The following is a 17,804-nucleotide window of genomic DNA, read 5'->3' as shown; positions in this document are numbered from 1 at the left end:
ATGCTTCAGTACACTGAGCTAAAAGCATAGTTGGATTCAATAAAGGATTGAACATTTACATGGATAATAAGAACATCCCCATCCCATTAGCCAGGGCTATGAACTCTCACATTCCAGGGCATTAACCAACCTCGCACTGTCACTGAGGAAGAAACCTTCCTTTTAAGCAGGACATAGTCTATAATGATGTTTCTTGCACCTTCCTCTGAAGAAGCTAGCACTGGCCATGGTCAGGGACAAGACACTGGGCTGGATGCAGCTCTGGTCCAAGCCAGCCTGCCAGTTTCTATGTTCCTATAGAAGCCTAAACAGATCTTTGATCATGAGACGTGCTGGAATATGGGCCAGAGCAGCAGTGCTACTGGAAAGAGAAGCTCCAGGCAATCGTATAAAGATGTCCCCTAAGAGGAAACAAGGATACTTCCTGAGGTTCTCACTTTGCAACTCACTGGCAAAATGCCAGCGAGTGCCACAGGCAGCCCTTTGGCACAGTGCTCTGCAAGGCCCAACAAGCTGTGGGAGGCTGGTTAGAACGGGGAAGCCAACGGCCAGGAAGTGCTGACTCAGCCCTTTTCCGGAATCCATGTGATTTAACTCAGAAGTCATCCATTGCAAACAAAACCACTAACTCTTCAACCAGCGACCCTCACACCAACTCCCTCTAACCACAGCTGGGCAGAAACAAAACAGCTGCAAGGACACCACAAAAAGTCAGATCTTTGGCAACAGCAATTAGACAATTAACAAAACCTGTCTCAGTTCTGTGCTTCGAATCTGCACTATTGGGGGATTTTCACCACAACTCCTGATGACATGCTGCAGCTCACTAGGGACCTAGAAGCAAGTGCAAAACGGAGCCCAGTATGGGGTATATAAGGTGTCTGGGGTGAGGCTGCCAACCAGTGCAATCCAAGCATTCCCCAGCAGAAGGTGCTGTGAGGAGTAGTGTAGGAACAGCGCCATGAGTGAGCTCACAGTTATTCCAATCCCAGCACCACCTGCAGGGAGAGGTTAGCCCAAGGGTGCAGGAGCACAGGCTGAGTAGGGGAGCTCCTAGCTAGCCCAGCAGGGGCACTGCAGGATCACAGGCAGCAGGGAAGGCTCTTAGCTGCTCCACACCCAGTTCCCACTAGGATGCGAGGGACAGTTCAGAGAAAGTCTCTCCAAGGCAAAGGTTTTTTAGCATTACCTTTCAATTCCGTGTCCAGTGAGGGGGTGCTGGCTTCCCGCTGCTCTCCTGAGTCCACCGAGATGCTTCGTTCCCGTTTCACTTTGCCCTTCAAGGACCCAAAGTTTGGGACAGCGTTCTGGCTGGTTTTCAGTCCAGAGTTGCCAGGAGAAATCTGATTGGCTTTGCTGCCATGATTTCCCGCCCCCACGCCCTTAGACCCCAGGTTGCAGGTGGGTCCTTGGCTCACATTATGGTGCTGAGACTGGGTGCCACTGTTACCTGTCTTTCCATGATTGGTCAGTTTATTGTCAGGGTGCATTTGATTGGCTAAAACTTCTGGCAGCGACAGTGGAGGGAGCTCCAAGTCCCTGCTGCTGCTTCCCTTTGGTCAAAACACCTGCAAAAAGAGAAAGCAATCAATAAACCTCTGTGCCCTACATGTCTCCCCCACCAGGAGTGCCTGTGGGCCTCCCCGCAAGCCATCCAGGGTGCCCACAGCCCAAATGCCTACTTCCCTCTCTCCATCGAGGGTGCTTGCACCCCTTGTGCCTGTCCCAACTGAAAATGCCTGCACCCACACCCACCACTATGAGTAGAGTCACGTGTGGATACAAAGTTTGTATCCGTATCTGATCTGCAATCCACAAACATGGTCCATGGATATTCTCATCCCCGCAGATTTGCAGGGTTCTAACTATTGGCAAAGCCCAGCATGCCCAGTTCAGTAGTCCTGGCACATTACACATTGCTAAGGATGGACACAAAATTCTACATTGACACCACCTCTTCACCCCCCAAAAATAAGCTTTGCAGGCCTTTTAGCCAGGAATAATGGGATTCACACAGTAATATTTTCTAAGCTGCATATTTAAATGCTACACTGGGGACCCAGGAGATCACAACTGTCACTGTGCTGCATATCTGGCTGTGTGGAACTTCAAGGTGGCAGCAGGATAGAACCAGACTTCCCAAAGGCAAAAATCAGGCCCTGACCACTTGAGCTAAAGGAGAAGCCTCCTTTGCTAGAAGCAGTATAAGATCTATGACACACAGAGAAGCAATTCCACCAAGTAGAGGCATGTACACAAAAACATGCACCCACCACACCCCCCCAATTCAATATGGTATGAATAAAATGGGGCTATTTTCACTCAAAGCTTGTCCTCTCTTGAATGGAAGGACACCCAGCACAATTCTTCCACACTTTCAGACAAATGTGAACAAATTGGAGAAAGTCCAGAGGAGAGCAACAAAAATGATTCAAGGTCTCTAGAAAACATGCCCTACAAGGAAGGATTGGGAGGGGGAAAACAAACCAAAAGCTTTATTTAGTCTGGAGAAGAGAAGACTGACGGGGGGGACATGATTACAGTCTTCAAGTAGGTAACAGGTTGTTATAAAGAGCAGGGTGATAAATTGTTCTCCTTAACCACTGAGGACAGAACAAGAAGCAATGGGTTTAAATTGCATCAAGGGAGATTTAGGTTAGACATTAGGAAAAACTTTCTGTCAGGGTAGTTAAGCACTGTAACAAGTTACCTAGAGAGGCTGTGCAATCTCTGTCATTGGAGGTTTTTAAGAGCAGGTTAGACAAACACCTGTCAGGGATGGTCTAGATAAAACTTAGTCCTGCCTTAGTGCAGGGACCTGGACTAGACGACCTATCAAGGTCCCTTCCAGTCCTATGTTTCTAAGGCCTGGTCCACACTGGGGGGCAGTGTCGAGGTAAGATACGCAACTTCAGCTACAGGGATACCGTAGCTGAAGTCGAAGTATCTTATCCCGACTTACCTCCCGTCCTCACTGCTCGGGATCGACGTCCGCGGCTCCCCCGTCGACTCCGCTACCGCCACTCGCTCCGGTGGAGTTCCGGAGTCGACGGGAGCGCATTCAGGGATCGATAGATCGCGTCTAGATGAGATGCAATATATTGATCCCCGCAAAATCGATCGCTACCTGCCGAATCTGGACATACCTGCAAAATCTTAGGGTGTTTCCCAGAGTACAGAACAAATTTGTACAGTGAACAGAAATACAGAGGCCTTAGCTCCCCAAATCCTACTGCCCATTTCTCAGCCAGCCCCAGTTGTTGCTAGTACTGAAAGAGCCTTTCCGGTGCTTTGCAAAACACATGAGACATGGTGCCTAGCAGTCAGCATGTGGTTCAACCTGATGGACAAGAGGGGACAACCCATCCTACTGAGGGGAGGGATCCAATAGGGGAGAAATCCAGGGAGGGAGAGGGAGCAGGAGGTGACAGGGAGCTGTTCTGAGCAGGAATTAATGAACAAGGCTGAGGGAAGGAGGGGATGGAGGATTGGGGGGCAGAGAGATAAGAGAGAGGCAGAAGTGAGAGCAGGCAGAGGAACCAGCCAGCCAACCAACAGTCACTGCTCTTGTAGGGGGCAAAGGGGTAGCGTTAGCACTTGCTACAGTGGCCTGAGACAGAAATGCTTGATGGATGGGGAAAGCTCCATACCAGCCAGAACTTCCAGCTGGATGTTGTGATGCAGCATGGTGCTGCCAGGGATAATGAGGTGAGGTCTTCACCATACCACACCTTGGTCACAGTTCTCTAGATAGCCCCACAGGGTGCTCAGAGGGAAGACGGGAGCAAAGGGCACATATGGGAGGGTGGGAAGTGGCGTGTGCGCGGTTTGTTCAGGAAATAGAGATTCAGCCTTTCTTCAGCATCTATTTGACTCTTCCACCCACACCCTCACCCCTTCGCTGGGGCTCTCCCGTGTCTCTGCCCTGGATGCTGGGATAAGGAATCTTGCGGTGACTGGAATGAGGTCCCAGGTATTTGCTGGGTCCATTATCTGCTCTGGGGAGCCATGGAGCACCACTCACAATTCAATGGGCTGCCTGGGCAGCTGCAGCCTGCATCCCTCCTGGCTGGTCACTGTTCCCTGCATGCAACGAACGATGGCTCACTTTAGCAGGGAGCCCAGAGTAAATGCAGTACCACAATGGGAGGAGAGGAAGAGGCAAGTGCACTCAGAGTCACCCAGCAGAGGTAGGGGAAGCAAGTCAAGGGGAGCGGTGTCTTCCCCTGCCCTGTGCTCCTGACAAACCACCAGCAATGTGAGATGGCTTCTGCATTTGAGAAAGGAACAGGGCAGTGTATCCAAACTCTCCATGAGAAGTACCCTGCATACTGTGCCAGGATCTTCCAGAGACACACCCCATGTCCCTCTGCTGTGTTGGCCCTAAAGATACAGACATTCCCCTTCACTCCTTTTACTTCCTGGGGGGAACCTCCAGCCAGCTGTTCATGGAAGCTGCTGTGTTGTTCTCTGCTTGTTCAGCTCTGTTAAACTCTCTACCCTATAGAAACCACCCTGTCCACAAAGGAGCCTCCTCCCGTGCACAGGCAAAGAGATCACCACACCACACACAGGGTACCAGCCCTTCTGCCTGGGCTCTGCTGCATGATGCCAGTCTGCCCTACCCATACACTGAACACAGCTATTTCTGCCAGCCAGGGACCAGAAGCGCTGGGCACCAACCCAAACCCCAGGGCTCTAAATAGAACTGAATCAGCTCAGCAGTGGGATGGATGCCCTTTCTGACCTGCTCAGAGTGGACCCGGGGACACGCAATGGGGGAAAAGCCAAGTCTCACTCCACTGCAGCAGGATGTTGGACCTTGAAAAAGATGCAGCAGAGCAGCCAGTCTGCCTGCTGCAGATCTGTGCTGTCCAAGAGACAGCAACAGCCTCAGTGTCAGGTCAGCCGGGACCCAAACTCAGGCAACCTGCCACCAGTTCCCCCATAACCCCTGCAAGTCCCTTCACAGTGTTGTACCTCAGTTTCCCCATCTGTAAAATGTGGGATGATAGCACCTGCCTCGCCAGTGGGTGAGACACCAAACCAGATGGGACTCGGAGGCCTGCAAGTGCAGTGCTGCCACACAGCCCGCCCAAGCATTTCTAGTTAGTGAAGTGAGATCCCTCCTGCACCATTTGGCCTATCACTGCTTCCTAACTAGCAAGTCATTAGCAGCTCCCTCCTCCTCCTCATCCCCACACACCTAGCAGAGGGCTCTGCTTCAGCCTAGAGGAAGATGGTGAGCCATGGTGCTGATTAATTTTCACAGCACATAAGGGAGTAGCTAGCCCTTTAAGTGTCAGCCAGTCTCACTTGCTTGCTCTCTCTCTCTAGGGACCTATTAATAGCAGCTGGAAAGATCACATCACTCTCTGGATATTTATACCCCTCATTCCACACCAGGAGAGATTTATGTCAGTGCTGCTGTCCCAGTGCCTGGCCAATTGCTCTATCTAACTGCTTGCAGGGGGAGGGGAACAGAACAGGGAAGGAGACACTGGGAGGATGAGCGAAGAGGAGGAGAAGGTCCATATGGTGCAAACTGCAGCATTAAGCACACAGGCTGCCTGCAGGGTGCCCTCAGCCCCTCTGGAAGCCGCTGTTGCTGCCAGACGGCATTCCAGAAAGCAAGCCCTGCAGCAGCTCCTGCTGCTGAGAGATCCCAGAGAAGCCAGCAGTCTATGCAGCACATTGCACTAAGGCCCTGAGGGTCACACCCTTGACTTGAGGCTGGGGCTCTACTGGCAGGCAGAGACATGATGCCATCCTTCCTCTCAGTAGCCATCCCCTTGTGCACAGCATGCAGGATGCTTTGAGATCAGCAGGGTGTCCGAAGTTTCACATAGACACAGCACCTCATTGAAATGGATCTCAAAGTGCTTCACCAAGCACACCCAGCAGCACCAGGATGCTGCCAGTTCAGGGAGGTGGGAGGGCACAGTACTGTATGCATCAGTTATGGTGGGAATCATGGCCAAGGACTGGAGTGTAAACTCCTACTCCTAGGAAATGTGCCTAGGCTTGGTGACACTTAATGGCCATCCAGGTCAGACAAGAGGCCTTTGGGTTTAAGGCTGGGTACACAAATCACACATACCCACTAAGCTGCTAGTACTGGGCGGAGGGGATTAGGGTCTGAGACAGCCTTGCTAGAACCCAAACCCATGGGTTCTAGAGAGTCTAGGTGCTTGAGACCCACCAGCCATCCCATCCAAGCAGGCTTGAAAGTCCCTAGAGACAAGACAAGGAACACTTAAAACTGGTTTCAGAGATTCTCTCATCAAAGCCCCAATGCTTGGAACATTTCCATTGTCCATGGGTGAGCAGACTGACTTGATCACTATGGATTCTGCTGACAGGCTCCACAGGGGCTGGGGCCTGTGCTGCTAGCTCAAGGGCACAGCTGACTAGAGAAATGCCCACTGTTCTCACTTCAGTCATTAACCTTCTAGCTGCCCCTCTGAACTGCACAGCACCAGGACAGAGTGCTCATGGTCTGGGCAAGAGTCAGCTCCGCCAAGCACAGACAAAAGTGGGACACAGCACCATCATGGTGGTTACAGGGCTTCTGTGGCTGAGGCAGTGAACCTGCTATACAAATAGCCCTTTTAGCAATAATAAATCATTAAAATAGTGAAGGGGAAAGGTAATGTTTACATTAAAAAGTTAACAAAAACTGTTTACATCCTGCATGCACTACAGAGATCCACATACCAGGCCCCCCGAGAGGCTCCCCAGCCAGGCACAGACAAAGACATTCCCCACAGACACTGTGTCCATACCATACTAAGACACAGAAATTGTCTGAGCAGTAGCCATGGTTTCCTTCCAAGTCTCCCATAGCTTGGACTGTGCACTTGGAGGGGGCCCTATCCGCTGTGTCTGGCAGAGGAGTCAGAGAGGACTCTGTTTTCTGCTGTTTATTAGGCCATGCTGCCTTTGGGGCTGGGTTCTCTCAGAACTCACTGGCATTGAGAGGCATTTGGATATGAGGTGCCCTGTAAATAAAAGTTCCCCATTGCAAGGGATTCTCCAGAGCAGAGTCCTGGTTCCTCCCAGCCCAGCTCCATTCTACGGCAATTAGCAAAGCCACTTCCAGGCCATGCCTGGACTTGGAAAATAAGTCAAATGTAAAAATGTGTTAGCTAACACGTGTTAACATTAGTGTAGACTAGGATGGAACAACCCTGGGGAGCCTAGTGACCACCATTGCCAGTGAGCTGCCCCCATTTGCCTAGTCAAGCCATGGCTTCAGAAGATTTCTCTTTAGATCAGGCATTTGCCTCAGTTCCCTCCTCCTTCTGTTACAGAATCAGGTGAGTTTGGTGCTCATGAAAGGTTATCACCATCTCCCTGAGCTAAACACAGTGCAGATAGCCACACACAGTTCTCTGATGCCTCCTCAATCTTGACCAGCAGCCCCCTACCAATTTCAGCCCTGGGCTCAGCCACACACTGCTTTGTCAGTGCCCCTTGATACCAATCAGCAGCCCCTGTTATTTCAGTCCATGGCTCCTTCCTCCCTCCCTCAACATTCCCAACCCCCAATCCTGACTCAAGCCCCCCTGCTAATCCAGGGTTTCTCTGGGGAGGTTCTCCTACTCACATTCTAACGAAGTCTAGCCTCCCTTAGTTTGTGAGGTCCAACAGGATTGCAGCCAGAAGTGACTGCCTGCAAGTTTTTACAGTGCCTTCGGCAGTAGCAACAGTTGCATCCTGTTGAAGATACATAGAGAGATAAGCCACTTCCCCCATCAGTCTCTCTGCAGGGAGATGATGGACTTCTGGGTGAAGAGGCAGATGAGGGGTTTAGGGAAATTGTCCAGCAGACATGTTAAACATCCGGACCATGGAAAATCCATTGAGAAGCACCTACATGGACCCAAGGTGACAAATGACCCAAAATATCCCTGGAAAGGACACATCAAAGAGAATGAGGCTGCACAGAAATGTGGCTCCCTTGACAATTAGTGACAAGACAGCGGGTTTAGCAGAAACCTTACCCTTACCTGGCAGCTTTAAAGACAGCAGCAACTTTTGATTCCTAGTTGTTAAAGCAAGGAGCCAGGACTCCTGGGTTCTATTCCTTGCTCTGCCACTGTCTTGTTGAGCGACCTTGACCAAGACACTTCATGTCTATGTGCCTCAGTGTCGCCATCAGTAAATGGAGAGGATAACCTAGTGTGCTAAGGGATAAGTGAAGCTTAATAAATGCCTCTACAGCCCTTTGTAGATGGCTGCAAAACATTACAGGCAAGTATTTGGTGCTCTGCACATTCAACAAGCCGCAGACCTAAATCAAAAGACCTTTAGACAGGAGGAAAAAAAAAAAAAGAGCTGGTTTCAATAAGTCTCTTGCAGTCTCAGTCTGATCGATGGAGGAGGAGGAAACTCCAGGCTGAGGAGTGAACCTGACACACTCACAGTCCCGGAATTGCTAGCTGATATTTCAAGCAACTTGAAACCCTGGTGCGTTCTCGGAGGAGTTTCTGGTGAATCATACTCCTGCTCATACTGAAAGGACGATAACACAGATTCCTGACGCAGCCACAAGAACGCAGAGGCTCCCCCGCCCCCCACCTCCAGAAGCAGCAGGGAAGCCACCCAGCAGCCAATCCGCCTGCCCTGCTACTTCCACACTTCAGTGCAGACTGATACCACTGCAGTGCAATCCTTCAGTCACACCAGCCAGCAAGAGGGGAGCGCACAGCGCACTGACAGAGCAACAGCAAGAAAGGAAGCAGGGAAAACCAAAAATCAAGTCAATTAGAGAACGAAGGAGACTGACCATGTCAGTGACACCTCTCTACCCATCAGCAAGGAGACATTTGGTCAAGAGGTCATAACAGGGCAGAGCAAATCTGGAGTTACATGGGCACAGGTGAAACCAGAATTGGGCTCTCCATGTGCTGTGACGCCCCATAGAATGCAAATACCCAATGAGTGGACACGTGGAGAGATAACGAGGAGTCCGGTGGCACCTTAAAGACTAATATTTATTTGGGCATAAGCTTTTGTGGGTAAAAAAAACTCACTTCTTCAGATGCATGGAAATCTGTTAGTCTTTAAGGTGCCACCGGACTCCTAGTTGTTTTTGTAGATACAGACTAACACGGCTACCCCCTGATACATGGAGAGATGGGGCATGACAAAGCAATGCAGCAAGCAGAAATATTCATCCCTGCCCCTCTCCTCCAGCCAGTCCTTCTGCTAACAGACAGGTTCCTACTGCAAATACCAACTCTCTCACATACTGCTAAACTGCCCCCATCATGCCACAAGAGGCCCTGATCTGAAGTACCTCATGGATACTCCCAAACCTTCAACCAAGAAGTCCTCACTTTGAAACAAGGGGCCCAGGACAGAACCATTGTTTCCCACAGAAAGCCCATTAAGCACTCTTCATGGGTCAGCAAAATAAATGACCCCAAGGACTGCTCCCCACCAGACAACAGGACCCCCTGCCTACAGATCTCTGTTGGGAGTCACTAGTACTGGCCAATAACATCTCATATGGAAAATCCTAGAGGTCAAGAGTAGAGATGGTCGGAATATTTTCAGTGATGTAGTTTTGTTGAAATATGCTGTTTTGTGGACACCAAAATGTTTTATTGAGACTTACTGATTTCACCAAAGTTTTCAACAGGAACATTTCTGAGGTCCAGGGCTCTCTAGTCACTTCTGACCAGAGAGAGAAACCAGAATTGAAAACTTCAGCTTTTTTATCCAAAAACAGCTGTTCTGACACAGTTTCTTTTGTTTACAAAATTCAAAATGTTTTGTTTCCATTCCAATGTGGAACAAAAACAAATGTCAAAACCTTGAAAGTTGTCACAAAATGGAATGGTCATTCTCCAGCCAGCTCTAGCTAAGAGACAGTGATAGGCACTGCCAGCACAAAGTAGGCATACACATAAGACCAGCATTGTGTCTCTAACAGAGACAACACCAGAAACCTCACAATAGATGAGTATGGACTATCCCAGCCATAGGGGAAGAGTTTTCTCACCCCCTACCTCCAAAGTTAGTGGCCACTTTTTTGAAGCACAAGGGTTTATATCACTGCTAAAATCAAATATAATCCAAGCCAATACTATAGACATTCTCATTATCCACATAAAGGTCTGAAATGTTCTTGAACCCTGCAGAGCTCTTGGCTTCAACGTACCATGTGGCAGTGAGTTCCACAGACTGATGTACTGTGCTGTGTAAAAAAATGCATCAGTTTTAAATGTGCTACCTTATCAATGTCACTGATGTCTTTCATTCCTATATCACAAGGCAAGGGGAATAGAAGAGCCTGACCTCCCTTCACTATCCATTCATTTCTAAATCTGACAGAATAATGAAAGTGTATTGGACTCACAAGTTCTATAGCAGGATTTAAACAGCCCTTCAGAAAGAACCTAATGCTCTGTTGGATCCTACAAGTGTTTAGAGTAATTTCGACAGAATCCTATTACACCCACCAGGGCTTTTTCAAAGGGCAAGAACAATACTTTACTTTTCCATAGTGTTATTTGGCCAAGGATATCAAACCATTTAAAAAGGGATGAACACTCAAAATCCCTCTTCCATCCTCTGCCTAGGGATACAAATCCCCCACGTTATAGATTTGGAAACCAAGGCCCAGAGAAGCTGACAGATTTGTCTAAGAACAGAGGGAATCAGGACAGAGAAGGGACAGAACCTAGCCCTAAATACTGCTTTGCACCTTCCCCATTTCACTGCGGTTGCTCATGCCATCTGCCCCCAGCAATGGCCAGTCAGCAAAGGGAGTTCCCCTCTGTGGTTCTCTATAGAAAATGCTACTTCCCTGCTAGAGCATGGCTCTGACTCCCTTGCAGGCAGCTCCCCTTCCCAGTGATTCCCAAAATCCGTTACCTGGTTTGCTGATTGCTTTGGAGTCTCAGCTCATTTGGCAAATCCTCCCCAGCCACCCCACACATGTAAGATGTTACAGGGAAGAGTCAGTGCTCCATGCTGTTCTCACACATATAGCCCAGCTATTCAATGGGACTTTGACAGGGGGTCATGCAGAGATCAGATAACCTGATTCCCAAAAGGGAGGAGAAGCCAGTAAGAGAGCTGTAGTGATCCCATTGACCCATGTATGAGGTGCTGCAGCTACCCACTTCCCAGCACTGCAGGCCTGCAGTGATATGGAGCTCAGGCAAAAAAGCCACGAATATCTAGGCACTTGCTGGCTATTCAGGCCTGGGGAGCTTTGATTTCCATTGAGGCAGGAGCTCTCCCGCACTGTGTGAGAGAACAGGCCAGAATCACAAGCTGCTCTTGGGAGCCAGCTGCCCATACCCATATCTGGTAAACATCTCAGAACTCTTAAATTACAAGGGGAGGTACTGGCACTGCTCAGTCAGAGCTGAGCCTCGCAGAGAACAGAGCCCCAGCACGGCTGGGCTCAGGCAGAGCAGGTCCTGGTAGCAGAGATACTCATGAACATTAACCCCCTTCCCAAAGGGCCGGAGGAACAGCCCTAGATCCTGTTACCCAGAATCTCCTGAGACCTTGTCCTGCCCCCAGCACCCTATTCTGCTACCCAAAAGATACCAGGACCTCAGCCTAGTCCTCATTCTTTGTTACCTAGACGATTCCTGGGGAATCCCTCAGTTGCCATGACAAGCAGCTCCTTAGTGGGGGCAAGAGCATTGGTGAGATCTGGACTGCAGCATGTAAGGAGAAAGCTGCAGATTCCCTATTTGAACCGCTCTCCCATGTGAGGCTGCCAGCCCTGGCGCAGCTCTGCAGTCCAGCCCCCCTTGGCCCAGCCACTACATAAGATAACAGGATCCCCTTATGCTATTCTCACCATGCTTGTGTACTGATGTCATTGCTGCTGCTGGAGCAGTGACCTGCTGTGGAATTCTGCAGCCTCTGGCTTTTGCTCTGGGTGTGGACCTCTGCCTCCCACCACTCTAACCATCCCACAGGTGCAGGGCTCTTGGGCAAGACCTTGAAACCCCAGCTATCGGAGAGACAAGGCTGGGCTTGGTCAGTGTGCAGTGCACATGGGGTGGAGAGTATTTCAGCAGGGCTGCATATAGAGTTTATGAAACACTTTGGGATCCTTCAGGATTAAACAAAATACTATGATCTGGGACTTCAGGGAGTGGCCAGTGAGGGGGGCCACAGGCAGGAGAGATGCAGAGGACAGGCATCAGGAGCAGGCTGCAGACCCACATTTACCTGGATCAGGATCTAGGCATGGGTGCTGGTAGGCCACTAATATTGCCAGCTCCCTACCTGTTGCTTTAACACCATAACCACTGTCCCTTTCTGTGGCAGCAATTTTATTTCTACATGCGCATTGGCCCTTGAAAGCATGAGTGCTCCCATCCTGAAAGGGAGCAGCACAGGTTTAGTCACATTTACCAGCTGCAGCTGGCAGAGCCAAAGGATTTGTCTTTGGGGGGAAGAAATTCCAGCAGGAGAGCAGGAAGGGCTGCTGAGAAGAGCAGGTCCTGGGCTGTGGAGCCTCTAAATCTAAACCCAGTAGAAGAATAGAAGCCATTCCCATTTCATGGCTATTTGGTGGCCTCTGTTCAAACACATCATGTGATGAGATGCTCACCCCACACTGGAAAAGGAAGGGGTTAAAAGCAGCCTAGGGAGGCTGTGCAGGGATCAGCCAATTGGAGAGAAGCTGCACAGAGCAGTCAATCAGGGCCCGGCAGGCTCACATAAAAGAGAGCTGCAGGGACAGAGACAGTCAGCTGCTGCAGGGAGCCTAAGGAGTAAGGACTGTGTTCCTAGTGGGCTGCAGGAAGGGTAGCACCTTGGACAGAGCAGTTGCTGGCAGGGACTGAGGGAGCAAGAGGGAGCTTCTGGCTGACTGAAAGCCCTGAGAAGAGGGTGAAGAAGGTGCTGAGGTCACAGGGAAGTGGCCCAGGGAACAGAAGCAGCATTGAGTGAAGTTAAGGAGATGCAGCAGGAGGCTGCTATCTACAGGGTCCCTGGGTTAGGACCCAGAGTACTGAATGGGCTCAGGTCACCCCGCACCTGCCACTGGGGAAGTGGTTGGATGGTTGAACTAAGATACTTCTCCCTCCCGCCCCCCAGACGTGTGAAGAAATGGATGGTGATACAGCCGGAGGGCCGAATCATGAAGAGAATGCTGCAGTAATTGGACTGAGACTGGTCTGCAAGTGGAGACAATGACGGGAGAGGCACCGCCTGGAGGGGGCACACCAGCTGGCGGAGCTAATCCCTGTAATGGACAGCAGGAGGCGCGCTCCAGCGAGTGGACTTTGTCACACAGCACTACACTTGGCACTAACTGATCCTTTTCAGCAGAGATAGCAATGACTGAATGTGTCACAGTGCTACACCCCTCACCTGCAGGCAGCCCAAGCCCCTTAGTACCTGGCAAGGAATGGGGAAAGGCCTGGACATTTTGTGACAAGGCTATGCACTGCCAAGGAGGGGATGAGAAAGACGGTAATGAAGAGGCCCTCCCAGTCCAGCTGCTGAAGGTTGGGCCAGGCCATGTGTTGCCAAGACAGTGCTGGCTTCGGTTCGGGGCTCCGACGGCTGTAGGGAGAACCGGGTTGACCTGGCGGGGGAAATTTTTCAAAGTCCCTTCCCTCAGCAAATCCATCCCCTCCCCAATTCACACATGGTACCCAGCCCCCAATTTCCCCCTCCCCCCAAGATCACACCTGGCTCCCCATTCAAGAGGCGCTCCTCCCAGTACTTCACTCCCCTAGGCCAAAGGCTGAACTAAAACAATCGGTACCTGGCACCATGCCATGCAGGCCCTACATACCCATGTGGCTTTCCAAAGGAGTCCCTGGGTATTTCAGACAGCAGGCCTCTATACAATACAACACCAACAGTCTGTGCTACAAGCACCACAGCTATCTCTTTGTACCAGCAGCTCAAGGGTTAATGCTATTTTAGCTCAGGCTGCTCACTTGATTTGGGAGGTCGGGGAGGAACCAGTATACAGACACTTCACCTTGAATGGTCCCTTGAAATATGTGTTAACTATTATGCTAAACAATCTGTTCCACTTTGTAATTTGCTATGACACTCTTGTTTCCCAGACCTGAAAAAGAGCTCGGTGTAAGCTCGAAAGCTTGTCTCTCTCACCAACAGAAGTTGGCCCAATAAAAGATATTACCTCACCCACCTGGTCTCTCTAGTTTCTCCTAGAGGCAGCTCTGACTGAATCACTAGCAGCAGCAGCCGCCAGTGGAGTGGTCAGCTGCTTTATAAGTGAACTTGCTTCCTCAGTGTCTCCTTCTAACGTTCCTCCTCTCCACACCCCTCTCCTGCAGGCAGCCTGGCCCCTGGGCACAGAGGGCTTCACTGGGCCTAGGGCACTGCTAGCTGCTCTCACTCCATTACCTGAGAATAAAAGGGGTTCAGGAAGGGATTGTCATATGCAAGTGCCAGTGACTCACCTGAGACTCAGCCTCATCTCCTGGGGGCAGGGGATACAAACTAGCTCAGGTATTACCTAGTAACATCAAATGCAGAGCTCTCACCACCTAGCCTCCAGCCCAGTGTGCCTGGGGCAGGGCTCCCACACAGGGCAGACAACTCTTAAAGGGCACATACATCACTTCTCTCAGCCCCAAGAGGGGAAGGGAACAATTACACTTTACATTTTTGTAGCTTCTTTTCAGCAGAGAGTCTTAAGGGGCTGCACTCATGAGGGAAGCAGCTATCAGCCCCTTCGGACAGAAGAGAACGGGATAAGTCAGTGCCTGGCCTGTAATACCCAGACTCCCTTCCCTGAGCCCCTCCCTGCTCTAACGCTAAGGTCAGTCTCTCACACAACAGTCCCACCTCCCAAGGGTCAGCAGCCTCAGAGCAGGCTACTAAGCTCCGTTTTCTCAGGGCTCACCCATGGGGCATTACAGTGTCAGGGAATGCAGGCCAGGCCACTTACACCTCAGCAAGCAAAAAAGTCCAGGGGGCTCCTGCCCTTTGACTAAACTCTCCCTTCGCAGGTGTGGCATACAGTTCCATCGGGAACCTTGTGCCCAGGGGATCCGACAGGCCACTCACACTCCCTGTCTGCACCCAAGGTACATTCCACGCCAGCGAGGCCCTCACACAGAGTTGCCTACTCTGTCTCATTGGATCTGCCCGCGTGAGGATGGTCAATGCCTCTTGGGATTAAACCCACAGGCCACTCCAGAAACTTGGAGCAAATTGAGGGAATTCTTCTTCAGCTCCCAACATGGAGGAGCTGTCAGCCAGCTCAACCCAACCTCAGCACGACGGAGATTGCAAAGAGGAGGCTTTTAGTGGTGTCTTGGCGAGTAGTCTGTCTCTAAACCTGGCCCGTGGAATATGATCTTGTGCCACTAGGTGTCACCGTTGCCCAGGGGATTCAGCTAAACTCCCAGGCCTTACAACAGCTGGGACTGAGAACTGGCAAACTCACTCACCTCCAGCAAGGCAGACAACCCTGACACCACACAGCAATGGTTTTACCTGCAATTTGGACCCTTTCCCTTGGCCCCAAGTCCTGAATCTGGGAACAGCAGCATTCCAGGGAGCAGTTACAACAAGTGCTGCAGATGGCATGGGCGAGTAGAGCCATGTAGCCCTTATGCACCACTGGCAGGAACCCAGCTGATGCCAACTCAGATAAACAGTGCATGGAGAATTCTGCTGTGAACTGCCAGGGAAATCTCAAGGCACTCCCCCATCCTAGAACAGCTGAAGGCTCCTCAACAATCTGCATAAAATCCTCCCAGAAACAAAGACTCTAAGCCATGCAAACTACCATCACCTCCTGCTTTGAACAGGGGTGCAGCCCATGTGGACTACAACTCCCATCGTGCAATGCTCTGGCTAGATCCAGGTAAACTAGTCATGTTGCATGCTGGGACCTGTAGTCCAAACAGTCCACATCTCCATATCAAAGAGCAGGGTAGCTGCTGCGTTCATTCTGCTTTATTAGGGACCAGCAAAGGTTTGGCTCTGTGGAGCCTTACAGGGCAATGAACAAGACTAATTTTTACCCAAGGGCAGGGGGAATTTGAATTACGTAAGTGTGCTCTGGCCCTTCTCTACATACCACACGCATCAGCAGCAGCCCTAACTTTCCTGGGTAGCCTCTAAAGTGCTCCTGATTGGGAAAGATTGAGGTTCCCCTACTCTGACCTGATGGCCCACTCTGAGCCCCAACAGCTTTGCATAAAAGGCATGATCATCTCTGAGTAGCGTCAGGGGACTTGGGCTGGACCACTTATACCCTAGTGAGCAGCTTAAATCATAGAGCCGTACATCTGTATAACACTATCACCAACGGGAGGCACTGGCATGCAGCGAAATGATGGAGACAGCTGGGAGTGCAGGGGTGGTTGCCCTGTACTGCTCTCACTCTGCACACTTTCTAACTGTGCTGCCTTGTATGAGCCTGGGCTTCAGATGAGACATGAGAAGCCACCAAACACTCCTCCAAGATTATAAATAACAGGCCCGGCATGCAGCGAAAAGCTTTGGCTCTATATTTAAACCTTGACTGAGGTCGCTTCCTTTTCCCAGCAGCTCTCCACACCCCCGTTTGCTCTTATTTGCATGCAATCATGACTAAGTCGCATTGGGGTTTAAGGTTAAAGGGGAAATAGCCACACATCTGCTTGGCAGGAAATTCCACCGTGGGCGACCTTTCACCTTTTACAGTGCAGCGTCAGAGCAGGCAGCTAGAATCCTGCTAGCAAAGCAGTGGCAGCTGCCTGTAAGAGATCGCCAGAGCGGAAGGAGCTGGGACAGTCTGAGGGTGTCAAAACTTCAGCACAGGAGCCTCTGGATTGGGGGTGGGGGAGACAGGGGAAGGGGAAAGAAAAGCCCAGAGTGGGATGAGCAGGCACAGAGCACTTCCCCCCCTCCATCACTGTATCAGAGTTTGGGTTTTGCACTGCTGTGCAGGGTTGGGACACCACTAGGGGTTTTCCCACCTAGCATCCTGAAAGGGCATCAGCTCCACCAGCCCTCCTGTGCTTTCTGTCCCAGAAGCCTTCCTCCTACCTTCACATGAAGTTTCTCAGGCTTTCCCATTCTGGTGGGCGCACATAAGTGAGACACACTCCACAGCACTAGCCCAAGTCTCAGGTTATTCTGCTTTTCTATAGCACATAAGTCCAGTGTCTCCAAGCCCTTTAGGTACCCTATTCTCCTAATTCTCCAATCACCCTACGAGGTACAGCAGACTAAGGACAGGAATCGCTCCCCCAGCACTGAAATGCAGCCCTGCTCGGGTGAGGCATGGCAGAAATTTAACAGCAGCACAGTGGTGCCACACAACAGCTTACTTTTTAGGGGGCAGGCCCAACAAACAACTTTTCCTAGTGCTCCCTACAGAGACTCCTTCTGCACAGAAGGGAAAGATGCCTTGTTAATTTATAACATCCACAAAGCTGGCAAGGAGGTGAGTGAGAGAGAGAGAGAGAGAGAGAGAGAGAGAGAGAGTTTCTTGGGGATATGAGTACGGTTGCCAAGTTTGGTTGGATGTATTCCTGGAGGTTTCATCCCACAACAATCTCTAATTAAAGATTAATCTTTAATTCCTGGATCCTCTAGGATAATCCTGGAGGGTTGGCAACCCTAGGTATGAGTATTCTTAAGCCATTTCCAGTCCTTCACTGGTGGGTGATATCACTAAGCCAATCCCTCAGGAGCAGCACAGCAGCCCAGTCCTGGGAGTTAGTGGGTGATGCAGGTGGGGATGCTGAGTCAGTCAGCCTGACAGAAGCTACCTGCACACTCACCTCATAAAGAGAAGAAAGGACCGGAGAGACCAGGTGATATTGGAGTGTCTG

General features: G+C 50.6%; 1 protein-coding gene across 8 annotated transcripts in view; it reads right to left on the bottom strand.

Annotated features, from left to right (window-relative positions):
- Positions 1-17,804, bottom strand: part of BCL9L (BCL9 like) — a 135,824-nt gene that overhangs the window by 24,864 nt on the left and 93,156 nt on the right. For 6 of the 8 annotated variants that reach the window (XM_044997081.1, XM_044997084.1, XM_044997088.1 and 3 more), the window contains one exon: positions 1,190-1,568. In XM_044997081.1, the coding sequence (XP_044853016.1) occupies positions 1,190-1,490 (301 nt within the window). In that variant the 5' untranslated portion in view covers positions 1,491-1,568. Of the gene's footprint in view, positions 1-1,189; positions 1,569-14,155; positions 14,449-17,804 lie in introns of those variants that run through there. The other 2 variants (XM_044997085.1, XM_044997087.1) reach the window with 2 other exon arrangements.

The sequence above is a fragment of the Mauremys mutica genome, chromosome 22 (genome assembly GCF_020497125.1).
Source record: "Mauremys mutica isolate MM-2020 ecotype Southern chromosome 22, ASM2049712v1, whole genome shotgun sequence".
NCBI classification, from domain to species: Eukaryota; Metazoa; Chordata; order Testudines; family Geoemydidae; genus Mauremys; species Mauremys mutica.
The sequence above is the reverse complement of the archived record's forward strand: the minus strand, read 5'-3'. Positions and strand labels throughout refer to the sequence as shown.